At 56.7% G+C, this 21,238-nt stretch overlaps 1 protein-coding gene across 2 annotated transcripts in view; it reads right to left on the bottom strand.

Moving 5' to 3' along the window:
* Positions 1-4,253, bottom strand: part of CALN1 (calneuron 1) — a 95,440-nt gene extending 91,187 nt beyond the window's left edge. The window contains exon 1 of one of the 2 annotated variants that reach the window (XM_069033442.1): positions 4,047-4,253. In XM_069033442.1, the coding sequence (XP_068889543.1) occupies positions 4,047-4,164 (118 nt within the window). In that variant the 5' untranslated portion in view covers positions 4,165-4,253. The remainder of the gene's footprint in view (positions 1-4,046) is intronic. The other variant, XM_069033441.1, reaches the window with a different exon arrangement.
* Between the last annotated feature and the right edge of the window lie 16,985 nt (positions 4,254-21,238).

Below are 21,238 nucleotides of genomic sequence, written 5' to 3'. Positions count from 1 at the left end.
AGAAAATCTGTGTAAAGCAGCCCCTCCCAGCCTGAATTTATCATTTCATGCCCAGAAACCTCCAAGCACATGGCAAGAACTTCCACCCGAGACCCCTCCGTGCATCCGGCCCCTCAGAGCCAGGTTATGGACGAGCTGCCACTTCCAGCTCCGTCATTTACCCAGAGTCACAAAGTTAAGGATCTCCCAGTTTAGCTCTGGGCAAGTTAATTCCCTCTGTGACAGCTCCCAAACACCCTCACACTGCTCCAGCCCCACAAATAGCAAACGCTGCTGCTGCGAACAGACACCCATGAGCAGAGTGACCTCTGCTCTCCCAGCCTCCCCCTGCTGCCAGCAGCGTCTGGAGGAGCAGCATGGAAAAAACCAGAGTGGAGTTAGGGATGACAGATGGATGCTGCAAGTTGGGAAAGTTTTGACGGGAAAAACTTCCTCTGCTCTCCTGAGGCCTCGCCTGGAAAACTGGACACAGTTCTGGGGTCGCCAACGTGGGGAGGACGTGGAGCTGTTGGGGCAAGGCCAGAGGAGACAGTGAAGCTGATAGAGGCACTGGAGCACCTCCCCGATGGAGCCAGGCTGAGAAATTTGGGATTGTTCACCTGGAGAAGGCTCCAGGGAAAGCTCAGAGCCTCTCCCAGGGTCTAAAGAGGCTCCAGGACAACTGGAGAGGGACTGGGGACAAGGCATGGAGGGACAGGACACAGGGAATGGCTTCCCAGTGCCAGAGGGCAGTGATGGATGGGATATTGGGAAGGAATTGTTCCCTGAGAGGGTGGGCAGGCCCTGGCACAGGGTGCCCAGAGCAGCTGGGGCTGCCCCTGGATCCCTGGCAGTGCCCAAGGCCAGGCTGGACATTGGGGCTGGGAGCAGCCTGGGACAGTGGGAGGTGTCCCTGCCCATGGCAGGGGTGGCACTGGATGAGCTTTGAGGCCCTCTCCAACCCAACCCATTCTGGGATTCTCTGATTCTAAATATTCCTTTGGAAAATCACCACTCAGAGAAGAGGTGCACTTGGAGCATTCACCCCAAGCCCTGAGCTCCTTCCCCGTGACATTACTCAAAATCAGGACTCCTTCCCATTTCCTGGTCTCCCCATTCTCCCCCAGCCCCCACCTGCAGCTGCAATTGGGGAGAACTCCTGGGAATTCCCTGTAGGATGAGCTGGGAGCAGGGTCAGGCTGCAGCACTGTCCCCCTGCAGCATCCCAGAAACCCTCCCAAGTGAACAGTGCTGACACACACAGTGCCAGACACAGGAAAAAAAGAAATCTGCTGGAAAAAACCCAACAGATCAGGCACTTGTTGGAGCCTTGAGCGCAGAGGAACGTTATAGAAAATTCCCAGTGACTCCTCCAGCTCCAAACCTATCATAATTTAATCTGTGTGACTGGAATTTCTCAATAGGCTGGAACTCCCTCAGGACCGAAATCTCATTGAAAAAGAAACCAAGGAGAATTTTGGCATCTCTTCCCCAGGCTGGAAGATGAAATGCAAATCTGTTATTGGCATCGAGCTCTCACAGCTTGATCCATCCACAGAGCTCCAACAGCCTGACATTAACTTCTCAAGGAAGAACATTTTGTTACTCATCCTCAGACAGTTTATGCTTAAAGGCAGGAAGACTAATTCTGTTTGGGGTTTGGGCAGTGAACCTTCCCCAATTACCAGCACAGCCAGGCACTGATCTGGTATTAGAGACAAAACACGGGGAGATGGAGACTGCTGACTTCATTTTAAATATAAATTCCAGAGGCTGAACGCTGCTGGCACACGGAAAAGCATCTCCAGCTTCTTCTGCTGCCTGACTTCCAAACACGGATCAGTTTGGTGCCTCTCCCGTGTTTGCAGGTGGAAAAAGGTAACCTGAGGTGGAGCTCCTCTGTGCCGGGGGCAAACTGGGGCCCATCCTGGTGGCACAGGCACGGAGCCCTGGCGAGGGGGGGTGCAGCAAAGGCTGCCAGGGAAGGAACGAACCTCATTCGATCACGAAGCCTTCGCTTAGCACGCAGGGAATAAAGGGATGATGAGGTAAAGAGCTCTGCTCAGCCTCCCGGAGAGCGAGGGGGCTCTGCGGGAGGAGATGAACGATCCCCCTGCGCTCCCACTCCCGGCTCGGGGCTGATCCACGGGACTTCGGTGGGACTTCAATCAGCAGCACTCGGCTGCTCCTGCTCCAAAGGCGGCTCCTCCACGCCTAATTGCCCTCATTTGCCGTTAATTAAAGGCGACGATCCGCAGCTCTGGGGCCTTGGATTCTCCCGGGGCAGGCGGAGCTGGGCTCCAGCTCCTCCCGCAGCTCTCGCGGACACAGCGCCGAGCGCTCGGGGATCCGCACAGGCCCAGGGACAGCAGGGGAAGAGTGGAACTTGCACTGGATTTCCCATCCCACACCAGGCACAGCCCTTTTCTATCCCACACCAGGCACAGCCCTTTTCCTATCCCACACCAGGCACAGCCCATTTCCCATCCCACACCCGTTTCCCATCCCTCACCTGGCACAGCCCTTTTCCCATCTCACACCCGTTTCCCATCCCTCACCAGGCACAGCCCGTTTCCATGCAAGTGGAGGGAAGCACACCAGGGACGTGCACTCCTCGTGCCCTGCACAGCCCTGCCAGGGGCTCCAGCCCCGGGGCCACCTGAAGCAGCTGCTGCCAGGTCTCTGCAAGGCTCTCAGGCAACCACAGCAGCCGTGCTTTAATCGGGGCAGGAATAACAGAAAATCCTGCTTTGTGCTCAGAATGAGCTGCAGGCCCTCCTCCCATGGGCTCAGCAGCCCCAACACCCCACACAGGGGCAAGGCAGAGCTGTGCCTGGCCATACAATTGGCATCTTTGGGATGAGGGGAAGCTGAACCAGCACAGTTCAGCTGAACTCAAACCTTCAAGCCAAGCTCCTGCACCCCAGGAGAAGAGCCCAGGATGTGACCTGGGGTTGCTGGGTCTGAGGCAAGCTGCACCAAAAGCAGTTGCTCACATCTCTCACCTGAGCTGGGTCCTCACATCCTCATCGGGAAGAGGAGAACGCTGTCTGTACCCAAGCTAAATTCATGTAAAGCTCACAAACCCAAATCCAAAGGCTCTGAGTTGGAAAGGCTGGGAAACGAAGCTCTGATTTACCAAAGCACACATGAAAAGGGGCAAGGTGGGCAGAAATGTTGGCCTCCTGTTTCTCCAAAATGCCTCCAGGCTGTCCTGGAAGGACCAGTTCCACCTTGCACCCTTGCCTTGATCCTTCCCTCAACAAATTCCCCATCAAGGCCACGGATTCTGACCATGGCTTGTACCAAACGTCCACTGGGGAGCAAACCAAGAACTCCAATTTGTACCACAATGCTCAAAGACCGTCTGCCAACAAAATTAACTTTAATTATTTAACTCAGAAATTACCCTGGTGAGCCACAAATCCTCTCCAAAGGAGACCTTCCCCCCTGAACCAGACTGGGAGCACCTGGCCACATGTGGCGGGCCAGGGCAGAGGGGATTAACAACAACAGGGGAAAATGATGGGATCCTCCAGGCAACAGACAAGGACACCCTTCGGATGGCCTGTGCCAGACTGAGGCCGCTCTGTGCTCCCTGCCACTGCTCTGGAAAATGGAACTTTAAAGCTCTTTGCAGCTTCTGAAGCCCCCATCTATACCTCATGCATCTTGTGCTGAGACACGGAGAGGAGCCTCCCTTTGGGAAGGCCTCAGAGCAAATGAGGCTTGGTGGGAAGAGCAGACTCAACTCTGCAGGGTCCCAGGGAAGGCTTAAGGACGTCTTTGGGACAGTATTAACCTAACCGTTCTCATTTTGCCCATAAAATGCAGGCTCCATGTTTCAAAAAGCTGTGGGAGGACAAAAGCTGAGACTCAAATCGCTCCACAGCTCCCAGCACAACTTTGGCCGGGACCATCTCTGTGTCCCTGACCTGCTGAGCCATCCCACTTCCCAGCAGCCTTCCCAGCAGGAATCCCCCCGGTGAACGCATGGAACACCCCGGAGAAGGTGCAGAGGAGCCTTCCCCATCCCCGAAGCCGTGGAACGCCCGGGCAGCACTCACCATCCAGCTCCTCCACAGAGATGTTGGCCAGCTGCTCGCTGTCGCTGCCAGCCGAGAGCGAGCGGTTCAGGTAGTTGCCCTTGTACAGCAAGCCAGCTGTCACATGGTGGAATGGCATCTTCTCCCTGCCATGGAAACGGGAAGAGAGAGGGCGATGGTCATTATCTGCCTTTGTTTCATGGCAATGGAGCAAAGGCCGGCCTGGAGGAGGGGCTGGACAAGCACCCCAGGCTGCAGGCGGGTGTGGGAGGGGTGGGCTGAGCTCTGACCCAGCGTCTGAGGCAGGGCCTGGAGGAACAAACAGCAAAGCAGCTGCTGCTCTGGGGGGCTGGAGAGGAGTGAGGGGAGCCAGAGCAGCAGAGCCCCGGGAAAACAGGATTTGCCAGCATGGAGGCTGCAGATTTCAGCCTCGGTAATAATTAGAGAGCACGGGGGTCTGCACTGACCTGCAGGGAAAAAGTTATGGGATCACAGCCTGGTTTGAGCTGGAGAGGACCTTCAAGATGATCCAGTGCCACTGCATGGCCAAGGTCCCCTATCCCAGGGTGCTCCAAGCCTTGTCCAGCCTGGCCTGGGGCACTTCCAGGGATCCAGGGATCCAGCAGCACAACCTTCAAAGGCATGGAAGGGTCTGGACACCTCTGAGACCCCACAAAAAGTGCACATGCAGCCCCCTCAGAGGGTTCAGCCACCCACCCTGAGCGAGGAGTTTGTCACCACAGGGCCCCAGCTCCAAACTCCACTGAAAGGAGAATGTCCACATTCGAGCAGGGCCCCGCAAAGAACGTTCCCATCTCCCAGATCTGACAGCTGAGGAGAAATCCTGCTCCGTGGGAGGCTGGAGCAGGGCAATGTGTGCAAACCCCGCAGGTCCCAACCCCAGAGCTGAGGGAAGGGCAGCCAGTGCCCAGCCAGGAGTGGGAATTACTGTCAGCAGCACTCACGCGGTGATTTAGGAGACACAAGCGGGAGGCGAGTTTGCCAAAGTCAATTGAAATATTAAGAGGAAGATTTGTCATACCCTGGGCTGGATTCAATCAGCACAAGCCCAGCCCGGGCCTATTGCGCTTTGGGCTGCACATTTCCAGCAGAAATAAATCAGCAGAGTCCCCAGAGGCACCCAGAGCTGGCCAGAGACTGCCTGGGGCTGGAGGTGGCCAGGACAGGCTGGGCAGTGCCTCTGGAAGCCCTCACTGACACCACTGTGCAGGACAAGGTCACATCGGGGGGCACGGGGGGTCCCAGGCCTCGGGAGCAGAGCCCAAGGGCACCTCGCTGCTGCCAGGCGCTCTGCCACAGGAGGGAAGTGCCACCTGCGGATGCTGCTCCAGCCAACACCTCGGTCACAAGGATGAGCTGGCTCTGCCCCAGCCGTGTGTTCCCAGCAGAGTCAATAAAGGAAATATACGGACAGGATGGATGGATTCCTTCGGGAACAAAAGCCTCCCTGAGGTGGGAACGGCTGTGACAGAGCCCCGGCAGCAAACCAGCCTGGAGACACGGGCAAGCAGAGCGGGAGAGCCAGGAGGCTCCTCTTGCACTGCTCAGCACGTTCCAGGAACTTCTCTGGCAGTAATTATGTAAATAAATCCTAATCGTAACTTTAAGTATTTTTATTTGGGAGCAGGTTTGCTCCAGCAGCACATCAGAAACCGTAAACAAGGGGTTCTGTTTCATTAAGCACATCTGTAATTTCTCAGCCCTTGCCAATTCACCTGGAGATGTTGCTCTCTCTGACACCTGCTCGGCACTAAAATGGGAATTTTACCTGGCCAAGGGACACTCAGAGGCAAAGCCAGCTCTGGTATCACTGGAGAGACACTTCCAGCCCTTCGCACCACCTCCATTTGTTTCCAGGCCCACCACAAACCATTCCTGCTTTCTCTGGATAATTCTCTGGATAACCCCACAGTAATCACAGTGTCCCAAGCTGGAAGGGACTCACAAGGATCATCGAGTCCTGCTCTTGGACAACCCCAAGAATCACTAAAAGCAATTACACTGATTTTTCAAATCACTTGAAAGGGGTTTAAGTCTCCCCCTGGGCCAAGCTGGCACTGCAGGCTCAGTGTCTGGCGAGCCCATGGGGTGGGGACTGACACCCCCCTGCCCCAGCCCTGAGCAGAGGGAAAAATCCCCCCTCCCTGAGCTCACCCACAGTTGGAATAGCAGCAAACCACAGATTTAAAGCAGTCCTGAGATCACTTTTAGGCTGAGCTTGTGCTGCAAACACAGCATACCCCGAGCCCGTGGGGCTGGGACTGACACCTGCTGCTCCAGCCCTGGGTGAAGGCAACTCCAGCCCTGCCCTCCCTGAGCTCACCCACAGTCGGAATAGCAGCAAACCACGGATTTTAAAAATCACTTTCGCCACCTTGGCTTCTACAACCATTAAAAACATGACAATGCCTCTCCCCTGAGGGCTGAGAATCAGCTCCTGCCTGGATCCTGTGGTGTGTTTCAGTGCTGGAGGAGAGCCACAATGCCCTGGAGTGAGAAATCCTGGATGAAATCCTGCTGCCCAGGTATGTTGGGTTTTTTGAAGCTGTCATGTCGTTCAGCAGAAGCCCTGCAGAGCCTCGGGAATCCAGCACCTCTCAGCTCTAACAAGGGATGCTCCAGACGGGCCCAGCAGCACCTCCCGTGCTGGAGGCCCCCAGGGAGGTGCAGCTGTGCCTCGGGAACACCCAGCACCCCCAGACAGGAACCTGCAGGCAAACCCAAGCCTGAAAGGGGACAAAAACAGCAAAAAGGGAGGAAAAACAGCAAAAAGGGGTGAGAAGCAGCAAAAAGAGGGGGGAAACAGCAAAAAGAGGGGGGAAGCAGCAAAATCGGGGGGGAAGCAGCAAAAAGGAAGAAAAAACAGCAAAAAGGGGGAGGGGAAGCAGCAAAATGGGGGGGGGAACAGCAAAAAGGGGTGGAAAGTAGCAAAAAGGGGGGGAAACAGCAAAAAGGGTGGGAAAGCAGCAAAAAGGGGTGGAAAGCACCAAAAAGGGGTGGAAAGCACCAAAAAGGGGTGGAAAGTAGCAAAAAGGGGGGGAAACAGCAAAAAGGGGGAGGGGAAGCAGCAAAAAGGGGGAGGGGAAGCAGCAAAAAGGGAGGAAAAAAGGCAAAAAGGGAGGGGAAGAAGCAAAATGGGGGGGAAAGCAGCAAAAAGGGGGGGAAACAGCAAAAAGGGTGGGAAAGCAGCAAAAAGTAGCCCAGGAGGAGCAGGCTGTGGGAGGGCTCTGAAAGCACCCTGGGGTGGGAAAGCACTCAAGGCTGGAATCCATAAAAGCTTCATGGGAATATGCAGGTGCTCGATGCCTGTCTGGGAAAAAAGGGCTGTGCTGGCACAGCCAGACTGGTCCAGGCTGGAATTGCCATCCCTGGAAGTGCTCAAGGCCAGGTTGGAGCAGCCTGGGCTAGTGGGAGGTGTGGCTGGCCACGGCAGGGGTGGCACTGGATGGGTCCTTCCCACCCAGGCCATTCTGGGATTCTGGGATTCATTTTGAACGCAGCCAAAATGCCCATGTCAGAAGCACAGACACCTCCAGCTTCCCTGTGGCTGCTCCTTCCCGTGCCCTGTGAGACCCTGGAAAACCCAAGCCAGGAGGGGAGCGGTGCTGTCAGCTCCATGCCCCCCTGCTGGCCCTGGCACTGAGTCAGCAGCAGCTGCTGGGGCTGGGGGCAGAGCCCTGACACGGTTTGACCAATTCAAATGTTCCATCTGAGCCGTGTGCCCCTCCTCTGGGTGGGACTGGGGCTCCTGCCCCTTTTCCAGAGCTCTCCAACAGCCCCTGAGCAGGGAGCTGGGCTGGGAGCTTTGCTCTCCGCCACAGACACATTTTCCACCGGGAAAATCACAAACCAAAAGCAGTTTGGGGATTTGGGAGCAGTGAAATCTCCTTGAATAATACCATGAAAATGTCATGCAAACATTGACATCGAACCAGAAGGGCCTCAAAGAACCCCTCACCAGGGGCGTGGAAATGTCCCCCTGGCACCTCAGAGAACCCCTCACCAGGAGTGTGGAAATGTCCCCATGGCACCTCAGAGAACCCCTCACCAGGAGCGTGGAAATGTCCCCCTGGCACCTCAGAGAACCCCTCACCAGGGGCGTGGAAATGTCCCCCTGGCACCTCAGAGAACCCCTCACCAGGGGCGTGGAAATGTCCCCCTGGCACCTCAGAGAACCCCTCACCACGTGTCTGGACGCGTCCCCATGGTCCCCTGGCACATTCTGGCCCCTGTGCCAGGCTCCCATTGGGTGCCACCCCCATCCTGCCCTGCCAGCCTCGCTCCTGCCTCTCAGCACAGCCATGCTTGTGGAATTTAGAAGATTTTTGTGAGTAAGGTTGCATCAGGATAAATAAAAAGCCATCTCCACACTGCTCATATGTCTGTGGTTCCCATCCCTCACCAGCCCCTGTGCTGCTCTTCCCAAAAAGGTTTGCAGAGCCCGTAGAACCCCACACAACCATTAAACCCAAGGTTCAGCTCCAGTATCCATCTCTGAGATGGAACTGGGACCAATTTCTACTGATCTTGGACCTCCCTTGGTGGTCACCACTTCAGAAGAGGTTCCTTGTTCCCCTCTCTCCTGTGTGCAGCCCAAAGGACGCCCAGGAGCCCTTTGTGGGGAGTCCATCCTGGTTTTCCAGCCTCAGGCATGGAAGGCACGAGGTCCCTTGCACTGCCTGGGTGTCCCAGCTGCCAGAACCCTGTGTTTGCCTTCCCCAGGGGGCTGCAACTCCGTGGGTCCTGGGGGCTGTGAGTCCCCTGGGTGGGCAGGGTCCCACGCTGGATGTTGAGCCTCGTGGTGCTCAGGAGAGCAGGCAGAGATGAGGAAAAGTGAGGTGAAGATAAAATGGAGATTTCCAGCTCTCGCACAGATGGGGCTGAGGCTGAGCAGAGAGTCTGAGCTGGAGGAATGGGAACCTCACCCCCACGGAGGGCCAAGGACACAGGAGGGGAGCACCAGCCCAAGCTTTGTTCTCTCAGCCCTTTCCCGAGGCTGAAAGGAATACAGGAATATACTGAAAATCCAGGAAGCCACCAGATGGCCGGGGAAACTGGAACAGGAGCTAGGAAGTCCCTGAGCTCCCTTTTAAAGCCTTTAAAAATTCATCGAATGAAGTGAAGATGTTAAAGTTGCTTCTCCCTGGGCACAGCAACATTTGAACATCTAAAGCAGAGAAGAGCAGGGACTCCGGAGGAAATGATCCCGTTTTCCCCAGGGCTGAGCCGCTGCCGTTGTCCTTGGAGGGAGCCTGTGTGATCTGAGCCAGACCCAAGGGGGACAGCAGAGCAAAGAGAGCCCCGAGTGCCACCTGGGAGACCCCTGGGTTATCTGATCCTCCATGAGGCACCAGCCAGGGGTCACCCCCCGCCTCCCAACGAGGCTCCCTAGCGATTTCTGCTCCTTTTCTGTGGTGCTGCCCATGCTTCCCTCTCTCCAAGGAGGCTGGGACAGCTGAGGGTCGTGGTTAGGCCTGGCTTAACCTCTGCCATGGGAGCGGCTGAGCTGGACTAAATCCTCATGGCTGCTCTGCAGCCAGCACAGTTCAGGGAAGACAAAATCCTTGTGCTGGGAAGAGTCACTTTGTCCCTTGTCACCTGCATTCCCTGCTGCTAACAATAGCTTTAAAGATTTTTTTCTTTTTTAATTTACTTTGTGCACAAACTTGGCACCTGGAGCGCAATCTGAGCCCGAGCTTCCAAAGGCAGAGCCTGCAGGGCCCCGGGAGGAGCTCTGGGGATGCAGAGCTTGGCAAGGTGCGAAGGTTGAAGCTGCAGCAATGAAGTGCACAGGTCTGGTTTAATCAGGCTCAGCTCAGGGGTGTGAGGAGAGCCCGGGCTCAGAGCAGGCTCAGGCTCATTCTGTGCTACAAACCCAAGAGGAGTGGCCTTGGAAGGAGCCTTGGGATGGGGAAAAACAAAGTCTGGTGCTTTTAAAAGAAAGCCCTAAAATAGATCCTCCCGGGGAGGCCGGTCCTGGAGGGAGGCTGTGTTGGCTGCCTATTGATCCCAATCTCTATTGATCTCAGACCCCCACACCCACGGGAAGGCACATTTTGGGATATTTATAAACAGGAGGAGAGAGCAGAGGCTCCCTGCCGAGCCTGCAGAGTGCTGAACACTCTGGGCAGGTTTGGGGAGCCAGATCTCCTCAGGCTGGGCTGCAGCCACCAGGATGAGAGTGCAGGGAGCCCTAAAGCTCCTCTGAAAGCTTTTCTGGGGCACAGGAGGGCTCCCACTTTCCTGGGTGCTTATCAGAAGTTAGACCCGGCTTTCCCCACACATATTTTCAGCAAATGAATCCATCCAGACAAATCTCACCCCTTTTACAAGGATTTACAGGCTGCAAACATGAGATCTGAACCCCAGGTGGGATTCACTGAACCCCTGCTGGTGGGGACACAGGTAAAGCTCAAACTGACCTCCAGGGACATTCCCAGTCCCAACCCTTCCTCTCCCCAGTGCCCTTGGCACACCTTCACGGCATCTGGGCTCTATCTGATTATTTATTGGCATAACCCTCATTCAGTTCCTCTAATCCAGGCAGGAAATGCAGACCTGGGCTGGGATACCAACAATAAAGCTCCCCACGGCGATCACTGGGGGAAAAGGACTTCACAGACAGATGGTTTGCAGCATTCTGAGGTGTAACTGGGAAGGAAAAAAAGTCCCCTGCAAGGCAGAAAACAAGATCTGAGTGACAGCCTCGTGTAATGGACGGCACCTCAGGAGCCACAAACTTCCAGAGTCAGGGACTACAAAGCACTTGGAGCTTCAGAGTGTTTTGTGCTGGGTTCTTTTCCCACCTTCTGCAGTACATTTGAAATGAAGAAGCAGAGGACGCACTTGAAAAGACACCACGTCTCTAAACAACTGCTGCTGCTTTGAGTTCTGGCACAAGGGGAGAGCTGAGGGTGCCGGGTGAGGTATAAAATCCAACATTTCTGCCTGGGAGCTGCACGTGTGAGAGCACGGAGGGACAGGGGAATCAGAGCTGCTGTTTGTTGCTTTTGAACCGTGGCTGGGGCTGATCCCGGCTCGAAGGGAGGACTGCAAGGACCTGATAACTCCTGGTGTGTCCCCAGGGCAGGAGCAGCGCTCACAAGGGGATAAAGACCCTTTCCACTCCCAAACAGGCTTAACCTGCCCGATTACAGAGCCGGCACAGCTCATTTCCCCTCACCACAGCTCCTCTCAGCTCCCAAACTCATCCTCACCCTCTGCAGCCAGAAATCCCCAGGATTTTGCTGCCCTCTCCCACTTTCTGTCGCTGCTGCTGCCCCCAGCTGTGTTTAACCAAGATTAGTAAAACATTTCCATCTTCCAGGTTTGGAAAGCCTCTGAGTTGATGCTAGAAAGTAAAAAAAAAAAAGCCAGCAATGCAACAAAAGTCTCAAATCTCTTCTCCCCTCTAATAATTCACCTGGAAACATGAAAAAATCAGTTTGGGAATGAAACTTTTATCCCAGCCTCTCATTGCCTCGTGTGGGCTGAGCTCCTCTGCAGCATCACACTGGGCTTCCCAAAACAAGCCCTTTCCAGAGAGGACGAAGGTTTAGGAGAGAAAACCGACGCAGGCTACGGAACCCTCTCAGGTCTCCAGGCAGAAGGGGGCTGTGGTGGGAGGCTGAAGGGACCTGCACGGCGGGGATTGAGGCAGAGTTTTAATGGCAAAGGTGATCAACCCCTGGAACAAACGCCTGACCAGGAGGGACATCTCCTGCCTGACCAGGAGGGATTCACCCAGCCCGTCCCCAGGCCCTGGTGCCTCGGAGGACACTGTTGGAGGTAACAGGGTGAAAACCCACGGCTGCTGATGGTTTGTTTCCCACTTTGGAGGCTCTGAGCTCCTCCTGGACCTTCAAACCCAGGAGAAGCCACCCTTGGGGGAGGATGATGGAGCTGCTGGAGTTGCCACAGCACTCCTAGCTCACTGCATCCTGTTTTCCCGGCCCAGAGCATCCTGTTCTGAATGGAGCCAGGGGAGCCAGGACCACCCAGTGCCTGCCAGGAATCTCTGCCAGCATGGAGAGGGGGCTCCTCCTGCCCCTCTTCCCAGAAATCAGCTTCTCCAGCATTCAGGAGAGGGAGAATGGACAAAACCAACGGAGAGCAGGTTCAGCTGAGCACCCACGGCAGGTCAGGGGTGCCAGAGAGGCTTTGGAGCATCACTCGCCCCTGCCCAGCCCCTCACACCGACCCCACCCTTCAGTCCTGGCTGCTCACACACTGAAAGATCCCAATTTTCTTTCTCTGGAATACTCAGCTCATTTTTTTCCCCGAGTACAAGAACACTAGATCACTGAGAACTGAACGCTGGGAACGAGGTCCTTGTTGACAGCAAGGAAAAAAAATATCCCCGAGCTCAGAGCAGAGCTGAGGAGCACATCAAAGCAGGAGGAAATGTCACTCGTGCACCCTCGCCCCCATAACCATCCCCAACACACTCCCTGCTCTACTGAACCCTTTTCTCCTCCACTCACGGCTGCCGGGCGTCTGCTCACTGAGCCTGGCTGGAGGGGACTTTTCTGAGCTTCTGTTCACTGCCTCCTGTCCAGTTCCCTCCCCTGGCTGGGCATGAATCAGCCCTGGAGGCAGCAGCGATTCCTGGCACCCCCAGCGCCCTGCTTCACAAAACAATACACAATGGATTATTCAGAGCACACCCTGCGTCACACACGGGTAATTATAAACATGAAATCTATCAAATAGTGACAATTAACAGCGGATTTGACAGAGTAACACACTCCAAATAGCCTGGTGGTTGATTACGTCTTATTAATGAAATGCCAAAACATTGAGGGCTCTTAGCAGGACAATTAATTGCTCCCAATAAATCTGACTTCTGCCAGACCTCTTCTTTCAAGGAGGCTTTGGGACATCTGGGGAGGGTTATTTTTTAAAGCGGTGGCTGATGGTTCCTACAGACAATTCCCTGGGAGCTGGGAGGGCTGGAGCCACCAACACACAGGAATGAGCAGAAGGGAGTGAGACGAGGGCAACCCCAGCACCGGAGCAATTTTATGCAAACTGAGGTGGATCGGGGTGTAAGACTCCAACCGAGATCCACTCCCAGCACTTCCCCTGCAAACATCCAGGGCCAGCAGATTCCTTAGAAAAGTGTCCTCAGACACAGTGGCCCAGCTTGAAGGGGATCCAGGTTTCCAAAGAGGATCCCAGGCAGCTGGGAGAGGGTGAACAGACCCAGGGGGAGACCTGTCCCAGCCAGAGGTGTCCAGAGCCACCAGGCTGGTTGTCACTAACCTGGGAACGGGCTGTGAGGACAAAGGGCACAGGGACTGTTGTGCCAGTGGCCCCACTCCTGCAGAAACCAGGAATATCGGCTGCCTTGGACACACAGAACTTGCAGCACTGCTGCCAAAGGTGATCTGTGTGTCCATCCCTCCCTCCGTCCATCCATCCCTCTGTCCATCCATCCATCCCCTCGGAGCAGCTGTTTTACCCCACCCCCTGCTTGTGGCAGGAGCATCCCAGTGACCCCACAGCCAGCAGTCGCTGGGAATGGGCCTTTCCCAAGGGCCAAGCCCCGGAGCTGTGAGGCTGCAGAGCTCGGAGCACTCCCTGGCCCCAGCCCGTGCTGGAGCACCTCGCCATCCTCAATTCCCCAGGCACCAGATCCTGTCAGGGAGAGTAGGGTCACTCTGTGCTGCTTTCCCTGCCAGCTCCTGCTCCCTGGAAGATCTCAGCAAAGCTGTTCCAGAACCCCAGGGATGATTTCCTGCTGGAGCAGCGCTGAGCTCTCGGGGTGGCACAAATTACAGCGTCCTTATTTTTATGTCAGCCTTTATTTGAAGGGAACGTACAAGAGAAATCTGATGCTGGCGGGGTCTGAAACCCACAAGCACTCTGTAAACAGCTCGACCCTGAGAGATTCCCATGTCTTTTCCTGAAGCACCAGGAGAACAGCAGCTCTGGATAATTGGAAACAGTTACGGAGACTTCGTTTTCTTGGTTTTCCTGGGATTTTCTCTCGGGCTGGCTGTTCCCAACCTTAATACCTGGCAGGGCTGATCAGCTCTTTGGAATCTCATTTGCATAAGAGCTGATGTGCTGAGAGGGGAAATCACTGCCCCGGAGAGGTCAGGGATACTCAGGGGGAAAAGGAGAGAGGCCCTTTCTCCTCGAGTGCTACTTTTAAAAGGGGTCAGGGCAGAGTCTCTGGGGCTGAATGAATAAACAGATCCCAAAGAACACTTTCCTGTGACATCCTTGGCAGCCTCTGGATGTGTCCGTGCACCCTTTGGGACGTTTGCTAATTAGCAGCACAAACAGTGCAGGTATCCAAACCCTGCCCACGGGACACTTCCCTGGGGTCACAGCAGCTCCTGCAGCTCCCTGTGCTGGGACAGGCTGGGAGCCCAGCAGGGCTCACCTGGGCCGGGGCTTCCTCCTCTGTTTGCCCAAGGTTTGGCAGGAGGGGAAACCCCTCAGAGGCACGGAGGTGTCTCTGCACACTCTGAGGGGACAGAGCCTCGTCAGGCACAACTCATTAACTCCGGGAGGCTCTGCCCCCCCCGACCCCTGCAGGACCAGGCCTGGGCAGGGGGAGAGCACAAACCCAGGGAACAGAGGCTGGGAAGGGATGGAGCTGAACTGGGTTTGTGCAGGACATCAGCGGAGCCATTCCTGCAGCCGAACAAATTCCAGCTCCTGGGGCTGGCTCACGTTCTGGTTTAACAGCTCAGCATCCAGGAGAGAGAGATGCCAAGGAAATGATATGCACACAGCGTTCTCCCCGCTGTCACCTGTCTGTCTGCACGTGCTGTCACCTGTGCCACCCTGCAGGACACCCAGGGACCACAGCAAACCCCCACTGCCCGGGGCCTGTTCAAAGGCAGAGCAGCCCCATTTTAACCCTCCTGCACTCCTGAATATCCAAACCCCTCCAGATACCGCGGGAAGGACTTCGGGGAAAGGCCTGGAAATACAGGAGGGTAAGGAAAAGGGATGGATCAGAGAGCCCCAAACCTGCACCTCCCCCCAGCTCCACCAGGCATCGCTCAGTGCTGGGCGTTCAGAGATGAACCCACTGGGCCCTGCCACCCCACTGGGCAGTGTCCCCACCCAGGGACAGCCACCAAACCTGCAGAGATGCCCACACAACAGGAACGCTCCAGGCACGGAACAACACAGATCCAAACCCTCCAGCCAGGTGACATGGCTGGATGATGCCTGGAAAAGGGAGGTCCAGGAAGGGTCCAGGTCCAAAAAGGGGCCTGGAAGCCCCAGCTGGGACAGGCCCCAGGGCAGCGTTCAGTGCAGATGTTCAGGGACAGACCCGGGGACAAAATTCAGTGCAGATGTTTCAGGTTTGCCTTTCTCCTGCTGTAAAAATGCAAATGCGGTTATGCCCAGCAAGCCTCCACAGGCTGATGTTAAGTTCAAGGAATGAGAGGGCACTTTTAGAACCACCCACTGAATTTCTTTACGTTTTCCGGGTCCTGCCCATGGGCTCCAGGTTCAACAGACTGAATTGAGACTGTGGCTTTTATTGCCACTGCTTAATGTCTTTATTCTGAGAACCATTTTCACATGTTAGTGCTTTTATCGAAGGAGGCTGCAGTTAATTAAAAGCAGACCTATAAACCAGTTTGTTTCTATTGCCCTCTTTTCATGATAGCCCAAGAACTATTGCATAATACCCAGCATTTACTGGAGTTTCTGGCTCACACTTTTAACACCAACCACATTCACAGGTTAAAAACACAATTAAAGCCTCCCCAGCCTTGCAAAGCTCCTCCATAGGATCGATTCCCAGTGCATCGTTAGCTGGGGACTGTTTGAACCGAATAAAACTGACTTGGTCTTGTTTACACAACATCAAAAACCCTCTCCATTTACCTCGGGAAGGCACCTGGCCACAGTGAATGCTCTCAGACCCTTCTGACATTCCCAGCATTTTCTGAAAAGGCTCTGCCTGTTTGAATTTGCATCTCCTCATAGATTGCCTGCCATATTTCATCCCAAATCAATAAAAGTTCTATGAGCACAAATCTAAAATGATGGTGAAGGCCATTTCTAGTCCAAGGAGTTCTCAGTGCGCATTTTGCTCAGTTTACCACAACTCTGGAAGACAAAACATGCACAGCACCCTCGTTTCATGGGTCAAGCCATGATTTCGCTTAGAAATTAGGACATTTCGAGAGAAATACAACGAGAAACTTGCATTGCATCGAACTTACAGGGGCAGCTTTCCTGGAGGCGGAGGGAGCCGCACGGGACCGGCCATTGAAACGCGCCTGGGCTGGGGCAGGAAAGCCCGGACAAGCAGCCACCAAAATGTTGTTTCTAAACCCATCTACAGTTACAGATCCGCCGTGGTACGGAAGGGATCGGCTGCATCAGCAGAGCCCTCCAGCACATTGCGATTGGACAGAACCTGCGTGGTGATGGAGCCAGGAGGCTCAGCCCCGCTCCCCGCCCGGCTGAGGCAGGCGAGGAAGGAGATTCGGGTTAAATCCACCCGTTGTGCCAACTCTCGCTCTGGTTTGGTTTGGGGTTTTTTCTCCTCGCAAGCCAGGTGCTGCCCTGGGGCTCGATGGCAGGGAGCTGCTTGCGAAGCGCTCCTGTTCCCTGCCCAAATCCTCCCGTTTCCAGGACCAAACCCCCGCCCCACCGAGAACTTAAGGGAAGGCGTTGGGAGAACCTCTGCACACTGCTGAGGAACTCAGGAGCAGAACGCAGCTCCTGCAGGACAGACCCTGCCCAGGAGAGCCCTGCAGCCCCGAGACCCCCTGGAAGCTTCACCCCGAGCAGGATCGGGCTGCGGTCCCTCTCTTCCCGGTGCGATTCTGCCCCGAGCCATGCAGACCCCTCCGGGCAGAGCCTTTATCCACAGGTGCAGTGCAGAGAGGATCTGGCTACATGTCCAGAGCATCCTCTGAGCAAACAGCCGAGCATCCACCGAGACTCCCCGAACTGAAAGGATGAAGCTTCCCCGTCAAACCCTTCCCGGGAATAAAGTCCCACACATGCACTCCAGGGGGAAGGGCGCGTGCAGAGACCCTCTCCCTCCCCACGGGGAGCCAGCTGGAATATTCCCTGGTAAAGAAACGGCATCGGGAGCTCTTACCTGCTCGGATCTGTATTCCCAGCTAGCAGCACACCTACAGCCCCAGGCTCTCAGGGGGCATCGCGGGGGTGCAGATTGCTGCAGGTCATGGGTGTGTACAGCCAGAAGCAAAAAAAAACCGACCCAAAACAACCCCCCCAAAATCCCCCAAAAGCCACAACATGACCCAAATGAGAGCCCTGCAACGGCTGTCTCGTTACAAGCAAGATGAGATGAAGGAGGGGTTTTTACTTGCTCTGAGGCATCATATGGAGCTTAATCACAGCAGTTACGTATTGGGTTCTTTTGGCCTTCAATCAAGTGTGTCATTTCGGTGGCAGCTGCCTACGTGATGCCAGCACCCCGGGCGCTCCAGTCCTGTGCCAGCGCCGGCCTTGTGCAGCTATTCTACAGCTCAACAGCGGGCAAATTCCATTTCCCAGGCTGCGGGAAGCTCCTCCTGTAGTCCAGCGAGCCCTTGGAGCCACGCAGGATCACACACCTCTCCTCCGGCACCCAGAGCCCGGGGAGCCGCTCCCACCGCAGCTCCCGTCCCGCTCTCGTGTCCCGGCGCAGCCCATCCGTATCCCGAGGACTCTCCCACTCACCACTCTCCCAAAGCCACCGGGAGGGGACACAGCTCGCCAGGCGCCCCGCGGGTGAGCGCGGCACGGCGCTAAGGGGGAGGCAGCTGCTCCATGGAGAGCAGCGAAACTTGGTGGGTGGGAAAGGTCTGAGGAGCTGCTGAGTAGCCGAGAATGGCTCGCCCAGGAGCCGGCACAGCCCGGCAGCTCGGCCCGCCCCACTGCAGCCCCGGGGCTGCTCGAGGGGGCGAGCAGGAGGCGATCGCTGCAAATCAGGTGTTAAACCTGGCGATTGAATCAGCAGAAAGCAGCCGGGGCTGGGCTCATCACAGCTCCGAGCCGGGGATGGGCACGACTCTGCTCGGAGCCTTTCGGTTGCCGACAGCGGCATCAGGAGGTGTTTGGGGCCAAATTCCTCCGTCAAGTGCATTTGTTGGGTTTGACAGATCCATTAGGACCCATCCGTTCGAACCGATGGCCGATGCTCCCTGTGCCCTGGGGTCTGGGATCTCCACCCGTGTCCAGCTCCCCGGGAGCAGGACACCGCAGGGACACCGAGCTCTCATTACATCACCCGCGCTACGGACGAGCGGGGGGCCAGCAAATGAATAAAAAGGTTTTCTGGGCAGCCGAAGTGCTGTTGTGCCGCTCCATGGCAACTCCACAAACCCGCGTGTGAGCGCCCACAGCCGCACACCGCCCGAGAGGGGGGACAGCCGCGAATCCATCACACCGCGGGGCTGGGTACCGAGGGGAGGAGGGGATGAGCATCCCGAGCATCCCCCCCCGCGCACCCCCGCGGCCACCCGCGGATCCCCCGCGGGCATCGCTCGCCTGCCGGCCCGTTTGACCCGGCTGGCAAGGCTGGCTGAAGCCCCAACAGGTTCCCCGTGGAGCTGCGGTGCCCCCGAGCCGGGGAGGGGAGGGCGCTGCCTGCGCGCAGCCGGCTCCCTGCGAGCCCTCCCCTCCTCCCCGCCCGGCCGGGGGGCAGCCCGAGCTCCCCATCCCTCGCCACCTCCTCACTCACCTCTCCACCAGCCGGCTCCTCCGCCACAGGTTTGCTCGGCTCCACTGTTCCCCCCCCCCCCCTCCAGATCGCTCCCAGACGAGTAATTCAAAGGAGGATGGAGGGAGGAGGCACAGAGAGATCTGGGCGGTGAGGATGGCGGAGAGAGAGAAAAAAATAATATAAAAAAAAATCGAGCAAAGGGATGAAATCAAATCAAACAAGCGAAGAACCGGACCGAGATGAGGCGATGCTGGAGGAGGAGGAGGAGGAGAGCGGCGCGGCGCGGCAGCCCCGGCTCAGCGCCCCATGGCCCCGCAGCCCCGAGCGCAGCCCGAGCCCCGCCGCGCCGCGCCGCGCTCCCCCGGCCCGGCCAGGGACCACCCTCCGCCGCCAGCCCCGCGCCGCGGCCCCCGCTAACCCCTTCCTCGCCGGGCCTCCCCGCCGCCGCCCCCTCCTCCCCATCCTCCAGCCCAGCCGGCGATGCTGAGAGCAGGGAGCGGCTCCGGCCCCGCCGCCCCAGCCCCCCCGGGCCAGGAAGGGCACGGCCCCGATAAACCCAGCGCCGGGAGGGAACCGCTCCTGTGGGGCTGAGCCCCTCAGGAAGTTGAGTCTCCGGGTCTCCTTTCGGCAGGGAGGGGGGTTAAGCTGCCAGTTCCTTTTGCAGAAGCACAGAACCTTTGGCTGGAAAACACCTCCAGGACCAGGTCCAGTCACTGCCCAGCACTGCCAAGCCCACCACTGACCCATGTCCCCACGTGCCACGTCCATCCCTCCAGGGATGGGCACTCCAATCCTCCCTGGGCAGCTCCTTCCAATGCCTGAGCACCCTTTCCATGGGGAAATTTCCCCAATATCCACCCTGAGCCTCCCCTGGCCCAGCCTGAGGCCGTTCCCTCTCCTCCTGTCCCTGTTCCCTGCCAGCAGAGCCCGACCCCCCCGGCTGCCCCCTCCTGTCAGGGACTTGTGCAGAGCCACAAGGTCCCCCCTCAGCCTCCTTTTGCTCCAGCCTGAGCCCCTTTCCCAGCTCCCTCAGCCGCTCCTGGGACTCCAGCCCCTTCCCAGCTCCGTTCCCTGCCCTGGGCATGCTCCAGCCCCTCAGGGTCTGCGTTGTCCTGAGGGGCCCAGGACTGGACACAGGACTGGAGGTGCTCTGGCAGTGCCAGCACAGGGGACAATCCCTGCCCTCACTGCCCTGGTCTTGCTGGCCCCACCATTGCTGATATTGTCCATAATGGTCTTGGACTTCTTGGGCAGCAGCAGTGGAGAAGAATCCACATCTGCAGGTGTCTCCTGTGCTCTGTGTGCACAAACTGTGCTCTCCCTGAACCCAGGGCCCCCAGGCCGGCCCGACCCCCACGGGATGCTGGAGGCAGAGGAGCAGAGCAGGGAGATCCACATCGCTGATCTGGCCACTCCAGGGAGCCCCGGATTTCTGCCCTGGGAAAGAGGCAGTGCCTGAAGGAGCTCCCTTCCCCGGCTGAATCCCCCCCACAGCCAGCAGATCCCTTTCCTTCCCTGCTGCAGTCACCTTCAGCCTGGTACCAGCACTCGGTGGAGCTCGCTTGGCTTCCCAGCTCCCTTTTGGAATGCTCCTGAGGCACACAGCCCTTGGATCACTGCCTGCCACCAGCAAAGCCCTGACCCCTCAGGGACAGCTGGGCCAGGACGCTTCCAGTGGGGGGAAGTTTAAGTGAAACCAATTTGGGCTGAAAGCAAGCAGAGATGTTGTGCTGGGGAGAGCAGCTGACTGCAGGAGAGGCTCTGATGGGAGCCCAACACAGCTAAAATTGCCTCAATTGGATCTGGAAAACAGCCTGGAGAGACACCCGTCATCTCCAGCAACACTCCCACAGCCGTGTGAGCATCAGACAAAGCCTGCAGAGTGTCGGGTTTAGGGCTCAAAGGTGTTTAATTCACATCTTGTCTCCCTTGTACTTTTCTGATGTAAAATCCTTCCTGTCTCCTTCGCTTCAGCCTCGTGGGTCACCGTGTTCCCCATGCTGGGATTTTCCTGGGATCAGAAGGAACATGATCTGCAGCTCAGGACCCAGGGGCAGAGGGATTTTGGCTTTCTCTGCTCCCTATGCAAACTGTAAACCCCATCTCCAATGATATTCAACCCTTTTTGCTCCACCAGCTCAGCTGTCCTGCCCCAGGGGGGGATTTCTGCATCCCACTGCCCCTCTCCCAGTGCCTGGACATTGCCTGCAGAGATTCAGGAATTGAGCCATGCTCCAAGTCCCTTATGAACCACCAGGGCTGGGCTACATCCCACAGTTTTACCATTTTTATGAAGTTATTGGCATTCCTGTGCTCAGGGAGAAGAGAATCCCTGCTCCAGGAGCAAGGCCCTCAGCACCAGCAGTGGAAGGTGAGTGATGGCACCAAATGTTGTTCCATCAGAATGAGATGCAGATGAATCTCCTCGTCCTTTTACTTTTCATTCCTATTTCTTCCCTTGATCCATGAGGAAACTTTCACCTGCAGCTCTCTCATCTCCATCTGGGCTGCCTGTGGGAGTAAACAG

This window comes from Aphelocoma coerulescens, chromosome 19 (assembly GCF_041296385.1).
Source record: "Aphelocoma coerulescens isolate FSJ_1873_10779 chromosome 19, UR_Acoe_1.0, whole genome shotgun sequence".
In the NCBI taxonomy this organism is placed as follows: Eukaryota; Metazoa; Chordata; class Aves; order Passeriformes; family Corvidae; genus Aphelocoma; species Aphelocoma coerulescens.
This window is presented reverse-complemented; position numbering and strand designations above follow the sequence as displayed.